The sequence below is a fragment of the Callionymus lyra genome, chromosome 16 (genome assembly GCF_982586985.1).
Source record: "Callionymus lyra chromosome 16, fCalLyr1.hap1.1, whole genome shotgun sequence".
In the NCBI taxonomy this organism is placed as follows: domain Eukaryota; kingdom Metazoa; phylum Chordata; class Actinopteri; order Syngnathiformes; family Callionymidae; genus Callionymus; species Callionymus lyra.
The window spans coordinates 7,958,069-7,974,771 of record NC_141833.1 but is presented as its reverse complement, the minus strand read 5'-3'; the positions used below and the strand labels follow the sequence as shown (position 1 = coordinate 7,974,771).

Below are 16,703 nucleotides of genomic sequence, written 5' to 3'. Positions count from 1 at the left end.
ACATATATAAGCCAATTTTATGTTTTTATTCTTTAACTCTGTTGACATGTCAGACAGTGAGAATGAAGTAGATCAATAGACTTTATTCAACGACCATCATTGAACAATCCAATCGCTGAAATCAATGTCACCAGATCCTGCTGCAACTTTTGATGATGATTTGTAGCTTTGCTTTTCAGCACAAAACTTAATTTCCAGTACAAATGTAGATCGACTGAATCACTAGCATGGGCCAACTCTCGCGTTGCCTTCATAACAGTGAACTAATGCGTAATAATAAGAAAAATAAGATTCGTAGGAGCACAGCAGATACCTCGACTCTTCGTGACTCATGTATATCTGACCAACATTTTTCAGACTTGGATAATCACCAGTGTTCAACTGACAGAAGTTCTCTGAAAGACAAGCGAAGGTTATGAGTATTTCAGTCCATTCAAGTTTTGTTAAACATGTTGTATACCTTTACAGATAGGAAGGTCAGACCACAATCCGCTGCTGAGGCAGTAAACGACTGAGCCCACGAATGTGTAGTAGGCAGCACATTGGTAACGGATGTGGGACTCCGTTTTGAACACAGCTTCACCGTTTTTTATCACAGGGGCGTCTCCACACTTGTATTTAACTGTAATCAAAATCATTGTTTGAGTAAAACGATACATATCTTAACTTTAAAGCTTAAATTAGACCTATAGACGTAGAGAGATCAGACCAAATTCACATTTATTTTAAGGCCCATCAGCATATGTTAGTATCGACTCACTTAGTTGTGTCCCATCATCTGATGTAGTCGGTTCTGGAGTTGAGGGAATTTTCTTGACTGCAAAAAAAAAAGAGAAGAAGTTTTACATCTAAGAGTTTTAGTTTTAGATTTTTTTTTAATTTTCATGGACAATTGTATCATGTCCAGCACCTTACATGAATTAAAAAAATAAATTGTATTTATTTACTTATATGATCAATTCATAAAAACATAAATGATAGCAGATGAAGGTCTTCAAAAGGCCTACATGTATCTTCTTATAACTCGTCCATCCAAAGGATGAGATTTTACTTTTTTTTAAAGATGATTTTTATTGATACTTAGTAGTTGGAAATTATTTAAATAAACTTTTTTTTAATGATAAATGTGGATCAGCATTCTTAATAATAATAATAATAATATCTAAATTGTACAAAATAATCCAAGCAATGGGGACAAGATGTAGGTATATTAGACACAGAGGAGAGCTGGAGAGTATTTGTCATCTGCAGTGGTTCTTAACAGGAAGGAGAATGTTCGGACATATTTTTTTCCTCATCCAAAAACAAAAAAAATACTTCTGCACGGATAAAGCGTGTTGGAAAGTATATACCGGTATATAGTTTCCAACATGCTTATAGTTTCAAAATGCTGGACTATCTTTTGGAGATGCAGTGGAATCAAAGCTTTTTGGGCAGAGATCCACACTAGTGTAAACAACTTTTTTTGGTATAAATATTACCTTTAATGGTTAAAACATGTACTTATTGAAAACTCAAACAGCAGAGAAGAGACATTTATTTGCGAATTGTCGGCAGTAAGTAACAAATGCATTACAAGTTTATTTGAGACGAGTTTACTTACTGCACGGATCCGCCAAGGACCACTGACCATAGCTACAGGTGATCGTCTTTTTGGGAATGTCCTTTTCAAAAGAGTAACCATCCTGACATGCGTACTCAAGGACTGTACCTGCCTCGAATATGGTCGCATATTTATGATTGACAACAACTGCGTTCAGCTTTCTCTGAGGTTCTTCACACGCATAGACTTTCTCTGGCGATGAGAGAAGAAGGAGGTGACTCCAGATGAAGGAACATAAACTGAAGAAAATGTGAATCACTTACTCTCACAGACGGGAACAGGGGTCCATGTCCCGCCTGCACAGACGGCAACAGCGACCCCATCCTTGACTGTATATCCAGTATCACATTCTATGTTTAATTCCCATGCATTTGTAAACCACGGCTGTTTTTCTCCTGTGGGTTTTCCATTTGGGATAAGCAGAGGCAGGCAGCTTTTATCGTCTGACGGGACAAAAAGACACATCCTCAAGGATACTTAAGACTTTTAGCTCCTCATTATTTTCACTGTAATTTACTGATCTATAGTGACCCATTTTTAAAATAAAGCTTAAAAAGACCTGTCGGCACCGACTTATATCAATTATTATGGGTTACTGGGATAATCGAAGTGCATGAAGTCAACTGTGTCCTGTAATGTTAACAAAAGGGATACCTCAAACACATTTGTTTTAGGGCCTTCGGGCCGCCTTAACCCTGAGATAATGCAAGGGTTAAAGAAATAGTGTCTTTGTAAAGTTGTAAATTGGCAATTTAATAACATAATCAGGCCATAAGTTTTATCATGAAAAAGAAATTTAACTAAAAAAAAAGGTTATATTTTTAATAATATTCTAGGTGCTAATCCTATTTCAGAATTTTCAGACTCGTTGACATTGCCCATGTTTTTGGTAAAAGTGTCGATTTATATATATTTTAATTTAAAAACAAGTTTTGGTTTGTATAACATTTTGAGACTCTGGTCCCCAGTTAATAAATAGACTAGAAATAGCCTAATAACTTCTAGAGCAGATGTTTTTCTTTTAATATTTTTTAACTGTTTAGTTGTTTACCATGAAGTCATAGAAAAGCTTATTCAGATATTTATGTGTGTTGACCTTAAGCTCTAATTTCATTTAAAACAGTGATCCCTAGTCTGCATCGCAACACACCATCTTTTTAAAAAACACCTTTAATCAATAAACAAAATATTTCTGTGTAACTAATGCCCGGGGGGGGGGGGTTTAAAAGGTTAAATAAATCAAAACTTAAAGCAGATGAAAATGTTTCTTGTAAAGATTTCTGTTGTCAAACAAGTACAAAAATACATTTGATCTAAAAACACTTACCTATACACTTGGGTTCATGGGACCATTTTCCATTTTCACATGTAAAAACCGCCCACCAACTCTCCGCCACAGGTTTGTATCCTGGATCGCAGCTGTAGCTGAGCTGGCTCTTGTGAGTGTAAATGTCTTTCTCAGGAACCTTGAAGCCATTTTCCACCACCGGCCGTCGGCAGTGCCTTTTTGAAATCTGAGCTGGAATAAAAAATTAAAAAAGGAAACTCACTCATCTATGACTTACTCTGTTTTTTAATTGTATATACCATTCAGAGCACCGCTAAACCAAACCAGGCAAATGAATCCAATATATGTCCAATGCATTTTGCAGCTGTTTGGACGACAGAGGACAGTGCACTGAGACACAGTTAAATATTGTAGAAAACATTTACACAATCACACACAGGCTTGAGTAATAGTAAACAAACGTTGCCCCAACACAGCCAGCTTGTTTGAACTGTGACATCAATTACGGTAAAACGGATTGTGCTTTGTTTAACAAATAAATGTCGCATTATGGGAAATTTAACTTTACAAAGCTGTAGAAAAGTTGGTGGAAGATCAAAGATACTGGCTGTTTGTCTACTGCTGTTCCTAAGTGTAGAATATTTAGATTTTGGTATGCCGAGGTCACAAGGTCAGGCCCCGTAACGCAGAGATCAATCCGTTAAGTAGAATATAAGGGCTTATTTGTGTTTCATTAATATTTTTGAATGCACAGAGGGTGATATACAAACAGTCAATGATATCCACAAATGTAAATTTAATGTTTGTAACTTGTATTTTTGTCTATTTGTAAATACGTCATTTTGAATTTGCAAAACAAAAATACCGCAGTTAGTCCATTACTCAAAACAATGTCAAATGTACAAAACAAAGTTTATGAATAATGCCTCAACATCGAATAAAAAGAAAGAAGCCAAGAGAGCACACATTTCTAAAATAACCACTTACATTTCTAAATGCGATGGTGTCCTAAACCAATTGAGATATCCCGTCTAGTGGAAGAATTATAAGAGAATTTAAAGTATTTCGTGGACAATTGATCTTTTTATTATTTTTTTTAACCATGTCATTGCTGGGACTTAGAAACAGGATCGACGTGGCTTTGTCAGTGCTTATTGTAATTGTGTGACTATTTTGTGAATAGGTAGGACATTTGTTACTCTGAGTTGCATTCGTTGACAATTTGTTGCAAGAAGAATGTCTCAAAAATTCGGGTAATTGCTGGTTCAAAAATATGAAATCTTATTGTAAAAAAACACATTTATTTGTAAAGACCAAGACTATATTTATATTTTGTAGATCAATAGACATATGCTCATAGACTATAGATCACTCACTGTGCATTTACAATGGTTTAACATCCCACTAACAGGTCACTTTGAGCGTCACGCGCATCTGTGAACAGTAGAGGGCAGTATACTGTCCCGGTGATTTAAACCAAACGCACGAAGAAGAAAACTCCGTTATTTTTATTTACTTGCTGCAGGTTCATGGTAAGTGCTCGAAACAATCGTTCTCGTCTCACCTTCGTCACTTGACACTGATGAATGACAACTTTCAAGATTGTTTTTTGTTTTTTGTTCGTGTGTACTGGGAACCAGTAGGACCAGAGCGACGATGCTCCGCAGACTCACTGTGCTGGTGCGCAGATCCGCGGCGTCGACCCAACTGTCCACCGCGGTCCGGTCCGCCTCCTCCTCGGGCACTTTGGACCTCAAAGAACCGCTTAACTTCTGGGCTGGTGGACGAAAGTCAAGCAGGGAAAGAAGAAGCGGTGAAGACAATGTGTTCGAGCCAGCAACAGGTATTTCACGTGTTGCGAAATACTTTTTATTGACCAACTATTTTGGACTTTGACCTCCGCCTACCAAAGGTGATAACAACAAATACATTTAAATACAACGTTAAAAACATGTATTAAATAAAATTAATAAAAATCACACACATTGTTCACCGTTATAAATATTCAAAAACGTGTGCATTACCTGAATGTTGACAGGTGTCATTCATTTAAATCTTCAGGTCGAGTGTTGTGTATTCTGGAGTCATGTGGTCCAGCAGAGGTCGACGAGGCCGTCGGGTCAGCCAAGTCGGCCTTGGACGTCTGGAGTAAGATGTCCGGGATGGAGAGAGCTCGGATCATGATACAAGCCGCACGTATCACCGAGGTCTGCCTCCTTTCGTTGACGCACCTACTAACATTATACTTAAATCTAGTTTAAAACCACTATGTTGGCATTGATTTCCTCATTTTTATTTCTCTTTATCATGTATTTATTTTGTTTTTTATCCATATGTTGTACAGAACAGAAGAGAGGAGATTGCTGAAATGGAAGTGGTCAACAATGGAAAGTCCATCACCGAGGCACGTCTGGACGTGGACTCGGCCAGAGTGTGTCTGGAGTACTTTGCTGGTCTGGCTACGACTTTGTCAGGTTGTTCTGAGTGACCGTTGAGACAACACTTAATTAGACGATAGTCTAGATTGATATATATAATAACCGTTAACTATTTCAATAATCTTTTTTTTTGGCTTGTGTGGTTCGACTCATCAGTAGTGGTATATGGAAACATCAATACCTAAATATTGCCTTTTTTTCACAATACTAAATCACTATTTCACAGCACTCTATCAGATTTTTATTTACAATTAACATGCAAATATTTACGGCGGTTGTTAATCTTTGAGTTGCCGCAGTTAAAAAGAACAATAAAATCCTGCGAGAGCCTGGCAATGACTGAGGACGAGAGGATATAGTCGACTCCAGCAGCTTTTAAAGCTGATGTTTGGACATATTTTGGTGTCAAAACAAATGAAAGCAGTTACAACTTTGTCAAGAGTCATGTGGTCTGTAAATTCTGCAACACCAGAGTCAAGTACTCGACAATACTACAAACCTATCCTTGTTCCTACATTATTGAAAGATATTGCAACATGTCGTATTTTTCCCTGTACCACTATGCACATTGTATTGCATCGCCAGATTAATGACAATACCCACCACACCCTTCCATGGTGTTTTTTCATACTCTGGTTTACAGCATGCTTTACACGTATTGAATTTGTTTTATAACACCTTAAACAAACCACAACTTTCCCTGTAATGCCACTGTTAATCTTGCTCCCTCTGTCAACTCAACACTTCCAAAAATGTTCACATTCTTCCACACTATTATCCATCAGTGTTGGCTCAAACAACAAATAACTTTTCGAGCTGCGTTTGCTTCCAGGTCAGCATGTCCAGTTACCAGCTGGGTCCTTTGCATACACTCGTAGGGAGCCGTTGGGAGTGTGTGTTGGCATCGGAGCTTGGAATTATCCCTTCCAGATAGCTGCCTGGAAATCAGCGCCTGCCCTGGCCTGTGGTGAGAAATGATTTGAGAGAATCTGTGTGTTCTACTTGGCTACTTTGCTGCTTTTAAACTTTCCCCGCCCACCCCTCAGGGAACTCCATGGTGTTCAAGCCATCGCCGGTGACTCCCGTGACAGCGGTCCTGCTGGCAGAGATCTACTCTCAGGCCGGGGCTCCAGACGGGCTATTCAATGTGGTGCAGGGGGGGCAGGAGACCGGCAGCCTGCTTTGCCACCACCCAGATGTTGCCAAGGTGTCTTTCACTGGTAGTGTGCCAACAGGCAAAAAGGTTGGTAGTTGCCATCTCCACATCATCTAACAAGGCTTCGCTGTCTTAACTGTGTAAGACGTCTTGATACTTATTTTGCTCACAGATTATGGAAATGGCCTCCAAGGGTGTGAAGCCTGTTACGTTGGAACTCGGAGGAAAGTCTCCCCTTATCATCTTCCAGGACAGTGACTTGGAGAACGCTGTCAGCGGGGCACTCATGGCCAACTTCCTCTCTCAGGGACAGGTACTTTAGTTTGAACCAGAATAAAAAGTTTGGGATTTGATTGCAACCGTTCCTGTGGTGTTCAGTCCAGTAAACACCCAAATCTAAATAAATGAAAGCGCACTTTTCCATTTCAGGTTTGTAGCAACGGCACAAGAGTCTTTGTCCACCGAGATGTTCTTTCCAAATTTGTGGACGAGGTTGTAAAAAGGACAAAGGCGATTTCTATTGGGGATCCACTTTTGGAGAGCACGAGGATGGGGGCACTGGTCAGCAAGCCACATTTAGACAAAGTTCTCAAATTTGTTGATCAAGCAAAGCAAGAGGTATTTCAGACTTCTTAAACTCTGATGTGACAAAATATCTGACAAAATATATGATTCTTCTTGGAGGGAGCGGTTGTGTTGTGTGGAGGGGAACCTTACTTGCCATCGGACCCCAAACTCCAAAATGGATACTACATGACTCCATGTGTTTTGGGTAGGTTATTACTCAGTATAATTGTTTCCCTTTTAAATTAAAGAAACATTAATTAAGTTTAAGACACATTAAATCAATTAAAGCATTTTAAACTTAATTACATTGAATATTAATTCCCTACAATAGATTTTGTCATTTAAAATTTATTTGGCGGACAAATAAATTTAAGATTACATTTCAAGAAAACATAATCACCGAATATGACTCGCAATGCACTGCCTCTAAAAGAATAACTAACAAGTTAATTTCTAAAAAAAAGAAAAAAAAACTCAAAGCTCAAACATGTTAAGACTACTTGTCTCTATTTCAGATATTTGACTTTTTCATACTAGAAACCTGATATTGTTTCAATGATCCTTGATTACCTGTAGACAAATGATGCTGCGTAGTAGGATAATCTTCAAAATGAACTAACAATTGACGGTATAAGTCACGTAAACAAGTTTGCATTGTGAGCAGTATTTGATGGAGATAAATGTTTCAGTATGAATGTGGTATGTAAATGTTGAACTGCTAAGTAGACACATTGATTTGACAGGCAACTGCACGGATGAGATGACGTGTGTGAAGGAGGAGATCTTTGGTCCGGTCATGTCTGTGCTGTCCTTTGAGACCGAGGAGGAGGTGCTAATGAGAGCCAACAACACCGACCTGGGACTAGCAGCTGGGGTTTTCACAACGTAGGATTTTATGATTCAAAATTGTTTAATTCATATTCAAGAATCAAGCACATCTTATATATATATATATATATATATATATATTTTCCAACTACTCTTAGCCTTTGTTTTCACCATTTTCTTTTCCAAACTTTCTACTGTAGAGACATTAAGCGAGCCCACCGTGTGGTAGAGCAGCTTAAGGCAGGTTCCTGTTTCATCAACAACTACAATATCACTCCCGTGGAGGTTCCTTTTGGAGGCTTTAAAATGTCTGGTAGGTTTCTTAGATTCTTGTCGAAAATGTTATCGTTTGATAAATTAAATCTGAATGAATTACACTTAAAATTACACAATTGTCCACTAGATGGAGTCTTTGGGTTTCATTTTGTATAAAAGTGGATCATGGAACAGATTAGTACAAGATTATATCAAAATGGTCAGACTTGATTACATATACTGACTTTATCTCTATCTATCAATTAATATGAATGGAATGGATACTTCAATTATGCTCAATGTGCATGTTTGTTAATACATACTTATTAAATGCCCTAACCTAAAATATCTTGAAGGGATCTTCCCAAAACCATGTTTTGCTATTATTAATCGTTCCTGTTTAACCTAAAGGTTCACTTTTTTTCTATTCAAATGCTTAACATTTCTGTTTTTTTTCTTTTCTATGCAAGGTATCGGACGAGAGAATGGCCAGGTGACCATTGAACACTACTCTCAGCTGAAGACTGTCTATGTGGAAATGGGGAATGTGGACAGCCTCTTTTAAAAAGTGGAACATAAACTAGAAAAGGGACGAATATCTGCAGCAGACACAGAAAATGATGATTTCTATGAAAGGAGATGAAAAGCAGAAAGAGCTTCAGTTGGCATTATGCTAACCGAGGATGATGTATAAAATGTCACTGGAGCGGTCTTAAAAGTCTATATAACATCTCAAATTCTAAGGGCGGTAAAGTAATGCTAATTTAAAAACACATAAGTCTTATTGATTCTTGTTGTTTGCCTTCCTTAATTCTCTTGTTTAGTTTTGAAATTGTAGTTGCCTTAGAGAAAAGATTATTTACTCATTTTATTTTTAATAGCAACATTCTTTTTAATGACAATAAAATTAATAAACACCAGATAACAGAATTATTCTCCATGTATATATTTGAGTTTAAACACACTGGAACGAAACTGTAGAATTCATGAACTGTTCAACATGTTTACGACTAAATTCTCCTTTTCTTCCTCATCGTCTTTTTCGCTGTAATGTTTTTCTGCAATGAACATGTAGTAGTGTTTGTACAATTATTGAAATCTACTTACGCCAAACCTGAAATTAACATTATATGTTGCGGACAAACAAAAGAAAATATTTATCTTAATAGCATTTTCAACCACTGTCCACACTGAGTTTAACAAACGTGAATCAAGATGAGGAATATTTAAATAATTTCTCCAGATGTTGGTCAATATCAATCAAAAAGAACATACCTTGGCCACGGCTTTCTTTGGTTGCTTGAATTGTGCAGATTCTTTCAAGATAAATGAGAATGTTAAAAAGAAAATGTATACAGTGGAATATAATACTGATACTCACCACCCTCAGAGGGAAGCTCACCATCAGCGTATCGTTTTGTTTCAAGAGGCTATAAAAAATAAAATAAAAATGATTCACTAGATGTTCCTAAGAAGTCTTCTGCAACATCTGGTCCCACCTTCGTGAATTTTCTGCGCTCTGAAAGATTCCCAGGAAGTGCATTTGTTTCTTCGTGGGTGCTGCTTTCCTTGAGCTTTTCGAGATGTTCCTGCTCAGCAGAAACACGCACTCGCAGCGCGTGAAACGCTGTTTGAACATCGCCCACCTTGAAATGTACTGCCGTGCCTTCAAACCAAAGGTTGTCACTCGCACCCTCTTTAAATCCCGGTGGGTGATAATCAACTGGAGTGACTAAGAAAAAAAGGGTTAATTGCCCATAACCTATATTATTGTTTGTGTCAATCTTACCTTCATCATAATAGTAGAGCCTCATGCTCAAGTAGATGTTGTTGGGTAGAGTATTGAGGTTCTGCATGAGGAGGAAGAGCTTTCTGATAAGAAGCACTGAGGCCTTTTTGGTGTTCTCAATGGTCATTTGCTTTTCCATGCCAATGTTCCTGCGACGTCACAAATACTTACTGTGAACTGTCAATAGATTTTTCTGAGCTGATTAAAACAAGGATACTCACGTGAGGATGTCCATCTGCGGCCCTTTTGCAGTGTACTTGAACTTGAACTGGTAGGATTCAAGTATACGCTGGAAAAATAAACAGAAAACCGTGATAAATAACTTGCATACAAACACTCTTGACACCTTTGCCAACTGCCTTTGTTAGAAATTATGTCTCCATTTTAATATTTTAATATGTTTTACTGAAATGAGCACAACAAAGTTTACTTGGACTTATTGCAAAAATACTTACATCTGGCTCGTCTGGATTGGTATATACCTAGAGCAGAAAAACTCAACAAAATAAATGAATTTATTTGTGAATAGTTTGTCAAATTATGCATTGACATGATGTACTCACCCCAATAAACACAATTTGGAGCTGTTGTTAAAAGATGGACAATAAGACAAATGTCACGAGTAAGATACGATTTGAAGACAAGTGTACTCACATAGTGTTTCTCCAGAGCATCAAAGCATCCCATCATCCTAAAACCATGGAGTTGAGACATAAATACAGGTCGTCGAGTGCTCTTGTAAATATATGTAGTTACCATTTTACAATTTTGCTGGCACCGGGTGTCCTGCAGTCCTCACGCAAAACTTTGATGCACACATCTATTGGTAGACATCAGAACAATTCACTGTATGCTTAAAACCTCTAGATAGTTTATCTTTTCTTGCACTGAATTTTATCAAACATTGGTGTAATTTACTGCTGAGTGCGTTTACCTTCCAGATATCTGGATCTGTAAGCTTCCTCTGGAAATATCCCTCTGAGGTAAGTGATAGAGGACACAGCCACAGCCATCATCCTCTTGACAAAAACCAGAGACTCCTGCTCAGTCTTCAGCTCGTTGGGAAACAGCCCTGTCCACTATTCAGTAATAAAGAAACACGTGTTTGTTAGGTCAAATTAACTAACACATAAAGTAATAACGCGTTTAAAACAGTTTATATTAAACAATTAGTATGTATTCGATATCAAACCTCAGCCACTCCTGTCTTTCCTGTCCTGGTTTGCATCCTAGTTGCAGACATTTTCGCACTTAGCACGAAAGGCTAACGCTAACGCGTTCTGAAGCTAGCTAGTTCACGAAAATAGAACAAAACCGAAATGAAACGTCGCTTAAACGAAACTCTACTTTTATGTTCACAATCGTTTCTATTTGTGGCGTCGACTTTAAATTCTCATTGGTGTATTACAACCACACAAGTTAAGGGTTGACACTATGTCCAAAGAAACGGTTATCAATAAAGTTTTTTTTAATATCCCAACCTTCCCGCCCAAATGTGATTCAGTCATTTTAAATAAAGGTTTTACAAATGTATAAACGTAAAGCAGTCTCTATGCTTTAGAAAGATACGCCATTAAATTATTCTGAAAAACTGTATATACTGAATAAGGAATAATCGATTCGACATTAAAAAACATTTCTAGGGAAATTATTTATATTCAAGTGTTTACCGCATTAATTCCTGTATCAAAATATCATTAATAAAGCTTAATGTTTTGTTATAGTACATGTTAAAATATTCTGATATATAAATAAACACCTTTTGCACTCATTTAATTGTTATTTAACAATATACATTTAAAATAATTACTGAACTGTAAAAACATAAATTTAAACACCAAATAATCTACCACCACTTCCTTTTTTCAATTAAATCACAAATGTATCACTACATCTATTAAAAAATACACAGGAACACAATATAACAACACCTTACGAAAGTCAAGACATTTTATTTGTATACTTTAATCCAACAATCCTAGGAGTGTAACTGTAAACACATTCTTGTACCTATTGAACAGATATTTGAGGAAAAATAAAAACAGTATGAAAAAAAAACGCCTGAACATTTTGGTCATTTCTTTCTCTGCAGTAAAATGGGCAAAGGTAATATAAATATTTCTTCACAACATCTACACAGGCACTGTGGCGGAACAATGCTATCTGAATGTTAAATCAGCTAAAGTAGACTGCAGATTCTTGTCTTCCGTTTATTACTGCTTGGAGAAGAAGTCTTTGCTCTTCTGGACGTCTGGTTTGATGGTGTCATTTCCTGGTTTCCAACCGGCAGGGCAGACTGAAAAAGATAAGCCTGTAATGAGTGCTGTTCTTCCAGATGATACAGCAAAAGGGTGTGTCAGAATGACACCAATATACAACTTATAGACATTGGTCCACGATTCATAGGCTGAAACAGGAGGTAGTTGCGTAACTATATTTATGTCAGTAAGGTATAAACGCAGAGCCGTACCTTCGCCATACTTGTCTGTGAACTGAAAGGCCTGGACCAAACGAAGAGTTTCCTCCACAGATCGTCCGACCGGAAGGTCGTTGATTGTAATCTGCCTCAGGATACCTTTGTCGTCAATGATGAACAAACCCCTGTGACAATAAATGGATAGATTTTAAAGATGAAAGTCACTGAACAGCAGCAGCGTCAGTGTAATTACACCCACCTGTAGGCGATGCCCTCATCTTCCTTCAACACCCCATAGTCTGCTGAGATGGTGTGTTGCATGTCGGACACCAGCGGGATCTTCATGGCTCCTATGCCACCCTGCTTACGTGGTGTGTTGGTCCTTAAACGCAAAAAACAGGGATTGGCATTCAAGATGAAACAATATAAGGAGTGTCAACATTTACCAATTTTTTTAGTTGAGGGTTGTAACCGATTCTGTCTTCATTCTAACCCTTTTTTAATCCCATTACAACAAAGCTCTTCCAGTAGTTATCAGTCAGAAAATGCGTTTAATACCTCTATTGGAGATCCCCTTCGGGAAATTAGATTATATAGTATCTTTAGCCAACATTACAGATAAATAAAATAACTTAATTTATTGTATTTTACCGGACAATAAGGCGCACTTAAAATCCATATATTTTCTCAAAATTCGACAGTGCGCCTTACGTATTCATTCGTTCGGTTTGTACTGACCTCAAACCGATTTTAAATGGTATACCGGTCTCAAATATCTGTTGCACCGTGAGTCACTGTAGTACTACTCTTTTCAATTACCATGCAAGATGAGAGAAGTGCGAGTCGACCGACGCAGCGATGACTTCGCAGTCTAGCTTCTTAAACTCGTCGGCTGCGTCGCTGAAGGCGATGATCTCCGTCGGACACACGAAAGTGAAATCCAGAGGATAGAAGAAAAAGACGACGTACTTTCCTGAAGGAATGAAAAGCAAAATGAGAGTCAGAATCAAAAATATTAAGAGTGAGTTTTCGATTATACTGAATAAAACTGTTAAATAACTATTGTAAGATATTGATAAAATATCAACTTTTAACACAAGAGACTATATTATATTACTATTATATTTATTATATTATATTATTATAATTATATTGTCCTTCTTATATCTTAATGTGCATAAAATATATCCGCCAATTCAAAAACTGTTTTATCAATTGCATACGCAGGGATCAAAGAGAAGATCTCAATTATGCACAACTGGATACAAAAGGATGTGCACCTTTGTAGTCTGATAGCTTGATGTCCTGAAATAGTCCATCTGGCATCACCGCTTTGGCAGTGAAATCTGGGGCTGGTTTTCCAATTTGTGCTTTTCCGGCAGACATCTTTTATCTGGTGCAACAGGAGAAGAATAAAAAAAAAAAAGAAAAAGAAAAAGTGAAGTTGTTGTCAACATTTCAGTCAAAGTAGAAGAATGAACACTAATATGATTCATGAGTTGCAACTAACAGACACTGGTTTATGTTGAAACAAAAAAAAAAATCACTTCGGCTTTCAATTTTACTATTTGTGAAATCTACAAACGTCTACAAAAATTATTGATAATTATCAATAATAACAAATAAACGGCATATTCCTTATTTAAAACAACAATTGAACGCAAATATAATATTCAAGATTGCGATTGTTAACAATAAAATAAATGTTTAAAGTAAAAACATGTTTCGTTCGAATAGATAAAGATACATTAATTACATAAATACACTAACATCTGCATTATTAACTACTTCACTAAACGTTTACACGAGAAAAAAAGTTGTTCGATTTAATTCTTTATCGCATTTTTTTCTTTAATATAAAATATTTAGATTTACTAAGTTGGACAAAGTATACAGTATATCACAAAGCATACGTTTGATTTACTAAAATGCTTGTAGCATATAATAAACTACTATATTAAATACGTATTTAGTTTTACTTGATAAAATGTTAAAAGCGTTATGAAAAAGACATTTATGTTCACTCACCTCAGTCTTGCACAACACCGTGGAGAGAAGAAGAGAATATTCGTGTGTTCACGTCGAGGGTTCTTATAAACCCTGCAGTCTCGCGAGATGACTGTTCAAACACGTGATTTCAGCCCGCTGGCGTTAAATCTCAACGTAGCATGACTTTGCACTTTTCTTCCTGGAATTAAGGGTCTCTTGGGATTTTCCCTCAGAACGGAAATTACTAAACATTAATCTCCAATAGAACCTGAATGTTAAATAAGGCTTTATTGTAGAGAAAATGCAAAAAAAACGTGATTAATCTATAGAGAAAGTTACTTAAAAAGTGACATTTTTAAGTGAAAAAATGCACTTGAACTGTTAAAAAATTGGATGTGATCTCTTGCTATTATAATAAAAGTATTATTATTTAATATTATTTAGATAAGATTAGATAGACTTTATTATTTAACAGACCAACCAAACCTTACAAAACAAACTTTGATCTGTTAATATTGTGTATTTTTCAACAACATCTTAACAATAACATGGAGTCTTAACAGCTGCAGGAAAACAACGTTTAACTTAAAATTAAAATAATAAAAAAAGGTCTACAGGGATTTAACTTTATTGAGATAGAGAGAGAACGAGTTGCAGGGAAAGTGCCATATAAAAGTTCACCGTCTACCTTCAGTAAACCAACATTTTTAATGATAAACTACACCTGGAGAAGGAAATGTTTCGTTCCAAGTTTTCCTGGCAAGTGCTCAGTTTCTTGTTTGCACAGAGATTCTTGAGAGCGGTCATTGTTGCAACACTCTGGAAAGAATTTGTTTATCTCATTTCCTCTTCACCTCTTCAAGCATAAGAGCTATTTATTAACGTAAAAGTTTAAATCACAAAATGATGCTAATTATTTTATTTGCTCTCAATTAAGTATTTATTTCCATCTGGTGTAATTCAATATCATATATTATATTATATTATATTCAATTATATTGAATTTATTACAATGTAATGACATTTATACCACATATCTTTTGTTTACGTGTTTGTAACCCAACTGCTGCTGCCATTATTGTGTCAGCTGTCTCCAAGTGATGTCTGTAACCATGGCGACAGCATCAAGGGCCAGGTAAAAGGTTGGACGCACAATGAGCTTCTGTCACAAGCGCCCCAGTAATCGAGCGTCTCCCTTGTTCATCGTCCACATCGCATTATGACCACGATCCGTGCACCGGAAGATAGAGACGTCTGAGGACACTTGATGAGGCTCTGTTGCAAAAATGTTTGAATGAGAATACACTAGAGTCAGGTGTTAATCACAATTTAAAATATTATGGCGCAAATAAATCTTTTTAAATTCAATAAGTAGAAATAATGTTATTTTTTTGCTTTCATTTTGTGCTTAAATGTGTAACCCAACAATTTCTTTGTACCGATTGACATTTAACATGACTGACTATTCATTTTTGTCCTTTATCCATTTTTTTTCTCCATTTTTAATGGCTTACTCGTTTAACATGAATGTGTATTTACCATGAATCTGTTCACATGTGCCATGCATGAGTGTGTTTGGTGCCATGAGAACCCTCGGGCGACAATTACAGCAGTCAGTTTTGCGTTGGTGTCGGTGTGAGACGAAGATTATCTCAGCGTGAGATCGATTGGAGGTTTAGGTTGTGACTTGTCTTAACAAGGAACCAGCAGGGGAAGCACAAAAGGGAGCCGGACCCCAAGTTAAAAGTCTCCAATTAACCTCGCAGTTGAATAGGATTCCTGCTGTTTTTAAAGGGGTCAACAAAGTATTTTCAAACATGCATAGAAAATGTACATTTTAATAGGATATTAGAATTACGTATATACATGTTTTAATCAAACTTGACGTTTAAATACGTGGGTTTGAGAACTTTGGGAAATTGTAGATATGAGAGCGTGTGTGAATGGTTGTCTGTCTTTGTGTGCCCTGCGACAGAACGGCGGCCTGTCCAGGGTGTCCCCTGCCTCTCACCCTATGATACTGGGATAGGCTCGAGTCTCCCCGACTAAAAGCGGTTGTCAATGATGTTTAAATACTTTAAAGTATATATTTTAGTGAGTATTGTTTTGATTGTTTAAGAGCTTTGTGACCCTGGTCTGGAAAAGCGCTTTATAAATACAAATTACTTACTTACATTTAAAGAACACATATAGAATAATAATATTACGACAACTTTATGAAGTAATTAAGGATGTTTGAAAATCATAACGCCAGAGTCATGAGCTCACCTCACGAATACTTTATTTCTCTGATAAAGAAAGAAAAACTTCATGACGTTAAAACAAAGTCCGCTGTCTCTTTAAGGATTCTCCCGCGCTAGGTCACGAACCCGGA

The 16,703-nt window shown here is 36.8% G+C and overlaps 4 protein-coding genes across 6 annotated transcripts; 1 reads left to right on the top strand and 3 right to left on the bottom strand.

Annotated features, from left to right (window-relative positions):
- Positions 1-5: 5 nt before the first annotated feature.
- Positions 6-4,642, bottom strand: LOC148063449 (coagulation factor XIII B chain-like). Its single transcript, XM_087811678.1, has 8 exons — positions 4,565-4,642; positions 3,191-3,255; positions 2,931-3,122; positions 1,867-2,046; positions 1,604-1,795; positions 761-817; positions 461-622; positions 6-395 (listed from the first exon to the last, which is right to left on the bottom strand). The coding sequence occupies exons 2-8, from the start codon at positions 3,246-3,248 to the stop codon at positions 223-225; spliced, it is 1,014 nt and encodes a 337-aa protein (XP_087667804.1). The 5' UTR covers positions 3,249-3,255; positions 4,565-4,642; the 3' UTR covers positions 6-222.
- LOC148063448 (4-trimethylaminobutyraldehyde dehydrogenase B-like) lies at positions 4,367-9,065 on the top strand. Of its 2 annotated transcripts, none has more exons than XM_087811665.1 (12): positions 4,367-4,423; positions 4,532-4,734; positions 4,953-5,098; positions 5,236-5,365; positions 6,162-6,296; positions 6,376-6,572; positions 6,658-6,798; positions 6,915-7,103; positions 7,170-7,257; positions 7,796-7,937; positions 8,081-8,193; positions 8,606-9,065. In XM_087811665.1, exons 2-12 carry the CDS (start codon positions 4,548-4,550, stop codon positions 8,698-8,700), a joined length of 1,563 nt encoding a protein of 520 aa, XP_087667791.1. In that variant the 5' UTR covers positions 4,367-4,423; positions 4,532-4,547; the 3' UTR covers positions 8,701-9,065. The 2 variants fall into 2 exon arrangements, with proteins under 2 accessions (XP_087667791.1, XP_087667792.1); XM_087811666.1 differs by having other exon boundaries at positions 4,401-4,423; positions 4,535-4,734.
- A 73-nt stretch (positions 9,066-9,138) lies between these two features.
- On the bottom strand, positions 9,139-11,366 carry LOC148063447 (HORMA domain-containing protein 1-like). 2 transcript variants are annotated; one of them, XM_087811681.1, is made up of 12 exons: positions 11,117-11,366; positions 10,859-11,003; positions 10,681-10,744; positions 10,579-10,615; positions 10,488-10,508; positions 10,380-10,406; positions 10,146-10,213; positions 9,925-10,073; positions 9,635-9,867; positions 9,517-9,565; positions 9,411-9,451; positions 9,139-9,193 (listed from the first exon to the last, which is right to left on the bottom strand). In XM_087811681.1, the coding sequence occupies exons 1-12, from the start codon at positions 11,165-11,167 to the stop codon at positions 9,146-9,148; spliced, it is 933 nt and encodes a 310-aa protein (XP_087667807.1). In that variant the 5' UTR covers positions 11,168-11,366; the 3' UTR covers positions 9,139-9,145. The 2 variants fall into 2 exon arrangements, with proteins under 2 accessions (XP_087667807.1, XP_087667808.1); XM_087811682.1 differs by having other exon boundaries at positions 9,161-9,249.
- Positions 11,367-11,860: 494 nt separating this feature from the next.
- prdx1 (peroxiredoxin 1) lies at positions 11,861-14,392 on the bottom strand. The gene is made up of 6 exons (XM_087811686.1): positions 14,369-14,392; positions 13,621-13,733; positions 13,160-13,313; positions 12,600-12,722; positions 12,395-12,525; positions 11,861-12,220 (listed from the first exon to the last, which is right to left on the bottom strand). Exons 2-6 carry the CDS (start codon positions 13,724-13,726, stop codon positions 12,138-12,140), a joined length of 597 nt encoding a protein of 198 aa, XP_087667812.1. The 5' UTR covers positions 13,727-13,733; positions 14,369-14,392; the 3' UTR covers positions 11,861-12,137.
- Between the last annotated feature and the right edge of the window lie 2,311 nt (positions 14,393-16,703).

What these genes read in the sequence shown, in the direction of transcription:
- LOC148063449 (XM_087811678.1), bottom strand. Translation starts at nt 3,248, where the DNA reads ATGCATTGGACATATATTGGATTCATTTGCCTGGTTTGGTTTAGCGGT. An exon ending in GTTTAGCGGTGCTCTGAATG is followed by an intron (nt 3,123 to 3,190) that starts GTATATACAATT and finishes TTTTTATTCCAG; the next exon opens with CTCAGATTTCAAAAAGGCAC. An exon ending in AGATGATGGGACACAACTAA is followed by an intron (nt 623 to 760) that starts GTGAGTCGATAC and finishes TTTTGATTACAG; the next exon opens with TTAAATACAAGTGTGGAGAC.
- prdx1 (XM_087811686.1), bottom strand. Translation starts at nt 13,726, where the DNA reads ATGTCTGCCGGAAAAGCACAAATTGGAAAACCAGCCCCAGATTTCACT. An exon ending in CAAGCTATCAGACTACAAAG is followed by an intron (nt 13,314 to 13,620) that starts GTGCACATCCTT and finishes TCATTCCTTCAG; the next exon opens with GAAAGTACGTCGTCTTTTTC. An exon ending in CACAGACAAGTATGGCGAAG is followed by an intron (nt 12,221 to 12,394) that starts GTACGGCTCTGC and finishes TATCTTTTTCAG; the next exon opens with TCTGCCCTGCCGGTTGGAAA.
- LOC148063448 (XM_087811665.1), top strand. Translation starts at nt 4,548, where the DNA reads ATGCTCCGCAGACTCACTGTGCTGGTGCGCAGATCCGCGGCGTCGACC. An exon ending in TGTGTTCGAGCCAGCAACAG is followed by an intron (nt 4,735 to 4,952) that starts GTATTTCACGTG and finishes TTAAATCTTCAG; the next exon opens with GTCGAGTGTTGTGTATTCTG. An exon ending in TGGAGGCTTTAAAATGTCTG is followed by an intron (nt 8,194 to 8,605) that starts GTAGGTTTCTTA and finishes TTTCTATGCAAG; the next exon opens with GTATCGGACGAGAGAATGGC.
- LOC148063447 (XM_087811681.1), bottom strand. Translation starts at nt 11,167, where the DNA reads ATGTCTGCAACTAGGATGCAAACCAGGACAGGAAAGACAGGAGTGGCT. An exon ending in TCCAAATTGTGTTTATTGGG is followed by an intron (nt 10,407 to 10,487) that starts GTGAGTACATCA and finishes TTTCTGCTCTAG; the next exon opens with GTATATACCAATCCAGACGA. An exon ending in CAAAGAAAGCCGTGGCCAAG is followed by an intron (nt 9,194 to 9,410) that starts GTATGTTCTTTT and finishes TGTTCATTGCAG; the next exon opens with AAAAACATTACAGCGAAAAA.